The 10,913-nt window shown below is 39.8% G+C and overlaps 1 protein-coding gene across 1 annotated transcript; it reads right to left on the reverse strand.

The window, feature by feature from the left end:
- Nucleotides 1-52: 52 nt before the first annotated feature.
- gtpbp8 (GTP binding protein 8) lies at nt 53-10,464 on the reverse strand. The gene is made up of 8 exons (XM_085385143.1): nt 10,329-10,464; nt 9,845-10,045; nt 8,900-9,053; nt 6,994-7,092; nt 5,125-5,255; nt 4,354-4,453; nt 1,861-1,979; nt 53-1,575 (listed from the first exon to the last, which is right to left on the reverse strand). The coding sequence occupies exons 2-8, from the start codon at nt 10,012-10,014 to the stop codon at nt 1,485-1,487; spliced, it is 864 nt and encodes a 287-aa protein (XP_085241269.1). The 5' UTR covers nt 10,015-10,045; nt 10,329-10,464; the 3' UTR covers nt 53-1,484.
- Between the last annotated feature and the right edge of the window lie 449 nt (nt 10,465-10,913).

Below are 10,913 nucleotides of genomic sequence, written 5' to 3' on the forward strand. Positions count from 1 at the left end.
GGGTATAACAGAGATCAAGGCATCATGAGTTTTCTTTTTTCAACCATGTAGATTTTTATTTTTAGTTAAGAGGTTTTTATTTTTTTTAATCAACAGAAAAAACAGGCCTGAGGTTAGGCCTATGCTTAAACTGGAAAACCTTTAAAATTTTTATGTCCAGGATTATCTTAATGGCTGCCAGTCTCACTGTTTTATGGTGTTGTAAACTCACTTACTTGCTATATTAAAGTTTAGCCAAGTTCTGTGAAGGATAGAATTCATTATAATGCATTCAACTCGTTATATAAGGTTCCTTTTTTATTATGTTTGAATTAACAGTGAATTCCTGACATTAACATTGTATATGTAGAAGTATTTCACAATTGTTGGCTATAGTTATGACATTGTCTTAGTCATAGTTTTATACTGGAAAGTCAACTGTGACATGGCGTTCACTCAATATTTAACCAAAACGGTCATCTGTCCTTACGCAACCCAAAGCCTTCCCATGCAAAAGCCCATTCAAGGTGCAGCATGGAAACTCTAAGTCCCACCGTCAAACATTCGCCCTTTGTATCCGTCTACATGCCAACCTCATTAGACAACACTCTCTGGATAAGACAAAACATAATTTTTAAAAACAAACTGAATAAAAACACTTGCAGTACAGAGAAGTGGGATTGTAATGAGACATCTGGCAGCATCATGTAAGAATAAATGTAAAAAAAAAAAAAATAATTTCATCAAAAAATAATCGCCTCCAATCTGACCCTGAGAATTCTGATATTCTGCATACAGCTTCAGTATATTTAATGAAGCTGTATGCAGAATATTACCCTTATACTATGATCATTTTCTGAGACGCAGACCCTCAGTAGGTGTGGGTGCAAATTTGTTTTTTAATTATTGTTTTTAGCATTTTTCAGCCCTAATAATTGCATAAGTACTAGCGATATCCTCAGTAAATTTTCAGTAAATTCTCCTTCCCATTATTGAGCGTAACCAGTGGTTTGTACATTAGAAATAAACAGAGTTTACAGCAATCATGAAGGAAACTTGACAGTGATCCTACTACCTCCTAAATAGTGTTCCTGACTTGGTTAGATGATGTGAAGTTGGTTTTCATAACCATGGCAATAATTGTCATCATCTCTATATGTTTATTTTCATTAAGCCTAACAGTGGCTTTCCTCACTTGCACTGAGATTTCTTTCAACCTAATATTGATAGTTCCAATCTAAAGACACAAAACACAAATTCAGAGCAGTAAAGTGTCTGAAACTGGACTTGACAGTCTGTCAAACTAGAAAGTAAGAAGATAAGCAAACCAGAGAGTCTTTCACATTTTATTAGAAAATAAAAGCCTCTGAAGCAGTTTTTTGGATATCAGGTGTTGTTGTTGTTGTTGTTGTTGTTGTTGTTGTTGTTGTTGTTGTTGTTGTTTTTAAAGAAATGTAGCAGAGAAGCCCGTTTGCCCCTCTCAGCGAGACCGAGTCGGCCTCTTTTCAGCTCTGTGACGTCTCCTTTAACCTGATGCTGCCTGTTACATGAGCGATGAAGCATCTCAGCAGGTAAATCCCCCCAAACTGGATTGAGCTGTTTCACAAAGAACACAAAAAGGGAGAAATATAGACATTTTATTATGCTGTGAAGTATTGTTATACTGTAAAACTATCAGCTTTCAGGCACTGAGTTTGAACAAAAACAATAATTAATGAAAACATATGTGTCAGAGTCAGGTTTAATATAACAATAGAAATCCAGGAAGTATCACTCAAGCTTCAAAGGAAGAAGACTCATTGAGGGCTCTGTTTATATTTTTTCATCACTAAGAAACCCACTGTGTGAGTCTTGGTCTGTGAGAGGAAGTGAGACAGTTACCTAATAAGAAACGGTTGAGGGAAGCAGCTCGTCGTCTCTGTCTTTACCACATCCTGAAGGTTCAGCAAATTTGTCAGCAGAGTGCCACTCCCACATTTGTCGATCTTTGTCACCACCATCTGAACAATAAAGTACAACTCTCAGAAAAGCGCACAGACAGGATGTCCCCGTGGCTCCCCCAAAAAGCCTTCAGTAAATCCAAAACTGCAAGAAGAATACTAACGGGGCTAAGAGTTGTGAAGAATCCGGCTCCATCATATTCTAAATACTTAATTGTGCCATATTATTCCAATTATCTCAGTATGTCGGCCTACTTGACTTACATCGTTTCTAAAACTAGAATGGGAGACAAGGCCCTCTGCTGTGGAACCAGCTCCCAGTTTGGATTCAGGACACAGAAACAGTCTCTAGTTTCTCTTCTTTTAAGATTAGGCTTCAAACTTTTCTTTGTGATCAAGGTTATAAATAAGTTATGAATCAGATGATCCTGATCCACTGATAACTTTTAAGCTAGTGCAGAAGTGTTAGCACTGTCACCTCTCAACCAGAGGATCCTGGGTTAAAATCCAGCTTGTGGTCTCGGAGTGAAGTCTGACCAATGTCCCTGTGGTTTTTTTCTTTGGATGTAGACACCCTCACACAGGCCAAATGCATGCACGTTAGGTTAACCGGCACTTTTAAAGTGGCAAATTACAGTGCTTGGAATGGCACGAAAGCACGGTTAGAATAGTTTTTTATTCTAAACTGTATTGAGTGCCCAGTAAGACTGGAAAAGCACTATATAAATACTGGTACCTTACATGGACCCTCCCTTAGCAAGGATATGTTTCACTTTATGCTTGCTTCTATCATCCTGAACTAACAAAGCAGACTAGCTCTGACACCTGGTGGTCTCTTAAAAACACTGCACTCCCTGATCAGCATTTTAAAGGATTCACTTTGTTGTTGTTCTCCTGCAGTTCAAAGAAATGAACGAGGAACCCGGTGAGTCTAAAATGGGTGCAGCCTTGACTGTAAAAGCTGTACAGAAAATCTATCGGCAAGAGAACGTAGACCTCCTGCCACCTACTACCATGTGACACTCAATAAACTTCACTGACAAGTCTGTCCTTTGCCTTGTAAATCATTAAAAGAATCCGATCATTTGCAACCACTACTTCCATGTAATCATATTTAAAGTGTGTACACTCCCCATTTCTTTTTCAACTTCACAGAAATATCAGTTTTAAGTTTGAAACTGTCTTCGACTGTGCTGTCACAGCCTTAATGTGTTGCAGTGTTTAATCAGCTCAGAGCATGAATAATTGACCGCAGAGTGCGCAGCGAGCGGGGCTGCTTCATTTTAACGGCCAGTTTTTAAATAGCTGAGTGGGAACGTTCAGCATTAATTCAGTGTGGACATAATGATGAAGGACTGAGAAGAAGAATGAGCCACATGTAAGGCGGAGGGGGAGGCACTTCGATGCTTGTTTCCTCCTGGAGAACACGGCGGGTCTGGACCCACGCTGGAGTGGTGGCGCAGTGGCAGGATGGCTGCTGTGTTTGCTCAACCAATGTGATTTCTGTGCAGAGGAGTTTTTTTGTTTCCTGTTCTCATGCTGTCCTCCCATAGGAGTCCAGCATGAGTAGAGGTCTCTTTTTTTCCTCTTGTACTTTCCCATTGTAGTGTACATTTCAGTGGTTTTCTGTAATGTTACCGATCTCCGACCTGTATCCCCATGTGATGTCTGTGTTGTGTGTGTAAGGTCGGGGGTGGGTCCATTCCACTGCAGGGCAACCTGCATGTGGCGAATAAAGCTGATTGATTGGTTAGTGCTCAACAACTCCACCAAAGAGCGCAAACCCAAAGACCCCTCTTGATCGTGGCTCAAGAGTTGGGAGTTCGCCTTGTAATTGGAAGGTTGCCGGTTCGAGCCCCGGCTTGGACAGTCTTGGTCGTTGTGTCCTTGGGCAAGACACTTCACCCGTTGCCTACTGGTGGTGGTCAGAGGGCCCGGTGGCGCCAGTGTCCGGCAGCCTCGCCTCTGTCAGTGCGCCCCAGGGTGTCTGTGGCTACAATGTGGCTTGCCATCACCAGTGTGTGAGTGTGTGTGTGTGTATGGGTGGATGACTGGATGTGTAAAGTGCTTTGGGGTCCTTAGGGACTAGTAAAGCACTATACAAATACAGGCTATTTACCATTTACCATTTATTCCACAAAATATTCCACATGAAAGCTGATTAAGGGGCCCGGCCGGGCACAGCCCGAAGAGGAGACATGGGCCCATCCTCCCGCAGGAGGCGCCATAGGGGTCGGGTGCATTGTGTGCCGGCTTAGTCTGCTGCCCCTGCGACCCGGCCTCGGATGAAGATGGATGGAAGGCTGATTAAATTTAGTTACTTTCAATCAACTAACCAGGCTTCACTTGTTCTACAAACCGCAAGATCTTAAAAACTTTTTTCGCACCAAATCATCCTGATGATTACAAAACTGAAATTAAGCCAGAGTCCTACCACATACGGACATCGGGTCTCCTCACACATCTCCAAGGCAATCAGATCAGCCTTCTGCAGACCGACGCTGCCATCGACCAACAGGAAGGTCCTCACGAGGCTGAAAGAAGACATGTTACACAAGGTTTTTTAGTGAACACCAGGTTCGCACCAGGAAGACATGGTCGCTCACCATCAGAAAGACAGGAGCACAAACGCTGAGTGACATTTAAGCTCACCGCAAACCTAGATGTGTCACCTGAGACCTGGTGAACATCCATTTAGTTTTTATTAGTTTGAGTGTTAGTTTATACTTATTAGGAACTCCTAAATAAGCGGGAAGGATCAAATTAATATAAGAGACTGCATTTAAAAGCTTAAGACTACTAATGTTAAACATTTTCCTTTTTAAAATGTTGGTTGTCAACCACCTTTTAAGTTTTGTATATATTGTCTGTGAAAGTTCTCAGTCATCCAGGTCATAGTACTCTAAAGAGCTTGGAAAGAAAAGCGCTGATTTTTGTGAACATGTCTTTGTTGCCAAAAACATCACAACAGCAATGACCAATCACTACAAGGCAAACTAAACAGGCTTATATTAGCAGATAGCATTAGCCAAACTGGTTTTTCACTGCAATAAACAACTTTTCCTTACTTACCTCAACCCCTCAGGATAGTTTCATAGCATGATTTCTTTGGCTAACTGTCAGAGGCAATCCTCAGTATTGCTCCATCATAGACATCATGAATAAACAACACAAACAAGTCTTTCATCAGCTCTTCATCACTTACTTTTTCCGTGTGTAGAGGTAAGGCTCTACCATATCCACAAAATCTCTGGGTGCCTTGTGTCCATACCCTGGCATGTCCACGATGGTGAAGGCTTTGCCCACTCTGAAGAAGTTCATCTTCTTTGTGTGACCCTGAAGGTAAGACACAGGCAAAGCTTATGATGTCCAGATATTGATGAACTCAGTCATTGCAGCATCAGTGAGTGTGTTTCAACTTTGTAACATTAAATTACAATGTTTAGTTTTTATTAGTTTCAGTCTTTTTATTTATCACAAGGAGGAGCAGCATGTAAGAAGTTCCAGATGGGGAAAACATGCAAACATGTAGACATCATAGTCTCTATAATCAGGCTGATTATGTGTAAAATTAAAACCATTGATATTTTTTGTCTAGTTATTTTTTCCACTCTTACTTTGATTTTCAGATAAGTTTTAAATAACCAGAAAAAATCCTGATTCTTGCCGATTGTTTGCAACCCTCATAACGCAAACACAGAAATGGAAGTGAAAAGATGGAGTAGCATGTCAGTGCAGTGTGTGATCTGGGTACAAGCGAACTTGTAGAACTTTGGCAAACTCATCTGAGGATTTTTGATGTGGCTTCACAAAATTATCACGATCAAAACAACGCAACTGACGACAAAAAAAATAAATAAATAATAATAATAATCACACAGTGTATGCCCAGTTTTATATACACCCTAAACAGATCGCCAGTCTGTTGCAGGGCTTAACACATAGAGACAGACAACCCTTTACACTAACATTCACACCTATGGGAAGTTTAGAGTTACCAATTAACCATTGCTCACTAACTGCATGTCTTTGGACTGTGGGAGGAAGCGGGAATACCTGGAAAGAACCAACACAAACACAGGGAGAGCATGCAAACTCCACAAAAAAAAAATGATGATGACCATGATGGTGGAAATGAACTCAGGGCCTTTTTATTGTGAAGTTTCTATCTGCCAGTTTCTATCTTATTTTTATCCCTGTGGCAAATGTGCATCTTCTGAGCCAATCTCTTTGTAAAACAGTGACTTTTATTATTTTCTACATGTAACACATTTACAGAACACACACTGAATGGTCCCCACACCAACACAAATTCAATTAAAATGTGCACATCATATTACCAACACTTTCTATAGTGCAAAATTTATGTTTTTAACTTTTATGCTCAGTTTTGTCAAACTGAGAAGTATTTTTGATGATAGCAGGGTACTGAAAGTACATCAGTATCTTTTTAATACATTTTCAGTAAGATAACTAATGTTTGAGATGACTGATTTATAATAGAGGCAGATTAGAGTTTCCTGTCCAAGGTCCAAACTCATCACCTCCCGTTATGTCATGGCAGAGGGAATGATGGGAAATTTGCAGCTTAAATAGGCGTTAAACTGAGTGAGGCATACTCATGTGTACCACCTGAAGTAGTTCCCAGAATTTGCTCCATTTCTTAGATGCAGGTATAAAAAAAATTTTATTTTTAGAAATTTTTTTTCTACAAGCTAACCCTCGTCTGTGTTTAAGTGAGTTGGTCAGAAATTCTTACATCTCCTCCCTCGCCGTAAGAAAGAAACTGAATATGCAAAGTGTAATTTGAAGTTTCCACTTCCAAAAAAGGTCATAATTTTAAGAGTATTTAAAAAAAAAAAGCCATCTAATAGTATAGAGCAGATCATTTTAAGTCATTTTCACAGCCAGAGCGGCCAAAGAACAACAGAAAATCAGCAACAATCAGGTGTGAATGTAAACACAGCATTTTATAAAAGAAATACAGCTTTTATAAAATAAATAACTGAGGTTTGTGTTTGTTCACCACTTTAAAGGGAAACAGTGTGTGGAGCTGGAGTGACGAGTTACTCACTGGAGTTTTAGAGACTCGGACTTCCACCTCAGGGGTGAGAGAAAACAGAGCTTTGATGAGAGACGACTTGCCCACGTTGCTCCTGCCGATAAAACACACCTGGAAAACACCAACAGGAAGTCAGCTGCAGATTTGTGTGCTGTAATTTACAGTTCTGCGATTTTTATCCTGGAATCTTTTTCCTGCTCCAGTTGCCACCATATCACCTTTAGCGCCATTTAGCCATGTGGCACACCTGCCAGGTGGACACTGTCATCGAGCTTTGAACGCTTCGCCTTCTGGAGAAGGCCGAGTGGTAACGGAACTTCTCTGTCCTGTTAACACTCGCTGCCAGAGCTTAACGTTCTTCTCCATGAGGTTATAAATCTGATGATTTATTAGCCATGTTCAGTTCTGCTTCATTATTCATGAGGATGAAGAGACATTAGGTTACATTTTTCATCCATTTAGGGTTGAGGAGGGACGAATAAGCTACTTAAAGTCCACATTCTCTTTCTTTACAGCCATTCTACCTGACCCAGAGTCAGGGAAATTATTCTGCACAAGTGTTTTGTGTTAAACCTCAAATGACCACTGAAATAACTGAGTAAAGTGATCATATTTTACACAAGAATCCTTTTTTAAATGGTTGTTTGTGCTCCTCATACCTACAACATTTACTTTATCATTCAGTTGTGGTTTTGAGTCACTTTTCTGCAAGGAAGAGTAATCCAACCCGACTCATCTTCTGAGCTGATTTCATTGTCACTTTGAGGCAAAATTTCCACCTCAAACCTTTTCCAGCAAGAAATGTTGCTACCCTCACTCTGTTAGCAAAGAGGCTTTGTCCAGTAAATGTGGCTTACTTTGTGAAAGTGCTTTGAGTGCCCAGTAAGAGTAGAAAAATGGCAATTATAAACCAGAAAGGAAACAATTATATTGTAGTGACAAGAAATGGAAAATTATAGTCAAAGCATCAACATGTTTGAAAGAAGACATGTTGTCATGACGAATGCATGGGGGGAAAAAGCCCACTTTTATCATTAAATATATCATTAAGAGCAAACAGAAATATGCGTAACCCTTCCCTTTGTAATCCACTTTGATCAAGTATTTACCTATTAAACAAACCTGCAATGTACTGTTGGGTAATTATCACCTTACATTAACTATTAATGACAGGCTAAAGAAATTCATGATGGACGCAGCTAAACTGGCATCACTGATTGATTTGTGAACTCCCGTTGATCTCAGCACTGCAGTCCTCAATATCTTGTTTCTGTGGCGTCATATTTAGACAAGAGGAACAAATGCTATGTTTTCAGCTAATGCTGCATCCACAGATACCTGCTAATTAGTGCTCAGTAACATCTAAACAAAATCACTCACCAAAACTGGAGCTCAGACTTTTTGGATGGTCTGTTAGTGAAATGAAGTGCACAACACCCATATTATTGGTCAGAACTATGGAATTAAAATGCTCCAAAACGCTCCAAGAGCACAAATGTGGTCCAGAGGTCCAGTTCAGAGACTCTATTTAGCAGTTAAGAGTCAGCTGAGCGTCTGTGAAAGTTAGTGTATCATGATAGTATCAAGATATGGATTTTGAGCTTGTCTGTCTCACTGTGGCAATGGTAACATATACAGATTGGCATTATCCAGCTTTGTAGATCGATATAGATATAGGCCATAGACTGTATATAAGAGATGGAGGTCACTAGCAACTAAGACCATGGTCTCATCAGAAAAGTGTTTTATGAGGTCACAGATTCAGTGAGTAGGCGTATTCTCTCATGACCTTCTTTTTAAAAGCTGAGGAGTTGCCTCCTGCTGGCCATTAGAAAGAATGCATGTTTACGGCACTCCCAACACCAGAAGTTATGTCCATGATTTATGTACAATGTTTTGAGCAATGCTGTCCTCTGACCTCTGGCTGTTTGAGATCGGGTGCGTGCTCCATCCTTTCTGCAGAGATATAGTAATCGATCTTATGAGACGGTGAAGAGTGGAAGAGCTTCTCTGCCTCAATCATGTCCTCCAAAGTGGGATCAAAAAGCTGGAACTGTGTCCGGTCCACAGACCTGAAAATACAAATATGGTTCAATTTCATTAGAAAATGTCTGTATCAACAGCTACATGCTACAGATTGAAACAGAAGCCACTGGCAAACTCATTTATATTTTTTAAACGGTAAAAATAGTTCCTCCAAATCTTTTACAATAAAAACCTTACTAAAAATTAAGTCTGTCAAAATGATACCAATGAGGTGCCTCATTAGTTAGAAATATGCTGCAGTGTAATATTATATAATAAGATAAAGTTATTCATGTGCAGTTATTTACAGGCTTGTACCCATTATCTATTACCTACACCTACATTATGTTTGTGTAATTAAAGTAAAGAACTGACACGTTACCCTCCGATTTTTGGAGGCTTGCACTCTCAGAGTGCTTTTTATTGCTTTATTATTTATCATTGTCTTACATTCAGGTATTTTTATTTAATTAAAGTGAGTTCACATGTATTGCTGCCTTGATTGTCTTTGTTTTCATTTTGATTCATGAAAACTTTCACACAGATTTAGTTTCATCTGTACATTTTTCCATAACTTACACATACATAAATATTTTAAATTAAATTAGTTGTGAGAACAGTGGCATAATTTCTGTTTTATTTGTCGTAATGTTTAATTTTTTTGTGTCTTACATGTTTCTGTGAAGCATTTTGTGCTACTCGTTGTAATGGGTGCTGTACAAATAAACTTGATGATGTTATCTTTCACAGTTATCAGTGCAACTCCAGCAGATGATGCCAGCTCACGTTCACAAAATCTCCACTACTGATGACTAAGAACCAGCCCTGTTTTACGCACCTGTGCAGGTAAGCCTCCAGCTCGCTGAAGGGGTACAGCAAACTTCGCAACTTCTTCGGGGTAAGTGATGTGACCTTCTGCACCGAGGCCAGTTTATGGATCCTCTGCCCAGTGGCACAGCTGACAGCAACCCCAGGCCGGAGCCGCAGGAGCTGCCGGACAGGAAGCATGTTACCCCGCTGATTTCAGATCAGTCAGACCCTGAGAGGAGATGCACACGCGGAGGTCACCTGACAGTTTCGCACAGGTACAGTCCCCCCTGAACTACAGCAGCATAAAAAACCTCCCCACTTCCACTTCTGTAGTTTAAGTGTGGAACACAGTCACTCACTCTTCATGTTTCATAAAACAGTAAATTAGAAAACGTCCGAGCAGATTCTGCGGCTCGTCTTGTTCTCTGCGAGCTTTTCTGATCATATTTAATGGGGGGCAGGGGGAATAAAAGCGTCCAAAGTGACTCCATTCATTTCCTTATATTACTTACCCGAACACCTCCACCTTCACGGCTTCATGCGATCAGAGAGCAGCGGAGTTTCTTTGAAAATGAACCTTTAAGCCGCGTCCATCGCTTCTGTTTACACACCGTCCTCCATGTTGCGTGCACCGGTCAAATGCATCCGAATGAAACAGCTCAACAACAGTTCCGCGACACAAGTTTAAAATTCCGATTTTCCCCAACGATAGAAACTTTACCGATATACTTTTTTAAAGTCCCAATCAACAACAAAACAAAACAATCGAACAACCATTTTTTAAATATCCTGTTATTCTGTTTTATTTCTCACAGAATGAGATGTTTCACTTCATGCAGAACGCTTTGTTGTAATACATTGAAGTTTGTACTTTTTGTGTAGGCTGCTTAATCTATATTTTTACTTGTTGATTCTTTTTTTAATTTCATTTTATTTTTAGTTAGGGATTCACTAATTGTTATCCATCATTACAAATCTAATTTCAGTGGTTGTTTATGTAGTCTAACATAGGATGAGCAACTCTCCTATTTTTTTTGCACTTGTTGACTTGTAAAAGCCTATATGACATTTTTTTTTTTATTTCACCATTCATTAAC

This window comes from Rhamphochromis longiceps, linkage group LG16 (assembly GCF_057381845.1).
Source record: "Rhamphochromis longiceps isolate RC_006_pf linkage group LG16, R_longiceps_female_GT1.1, whole genome shotgun sequence".
NCBI classification, from domain to species: domain Eukaryota; kingdom Metazoa; phylum Chordata; class Actinopteri; order Cichliformes; family Cichlidae; genus Rhamphochromis; species Rhamphochromis longiceps.

Coding starts and splice junctions, on each gene's coding strand:
- gtpbp8 (XM_085385143.1), bottom strand. CDS start 10,014: ATGCTTCCTGTCCGGCAGCTCCTGCGGCTCCGGCCTGGGGTTGCTGTC. Junction 9,054..9,844: donor CTGGAGGCTTACCTGCACAG/GTGCGTAAAACA, acceptor TTGTATTTTCAG/GTCTGTGGACCGGACACAGT. Junction 4,454..5,124: donor TACCTCTACACACGGAAAAA/GTAAGTGATGAA, acceptor GTCTTCTTTCAG/CCTCGTGAGGACCTTCCTGT.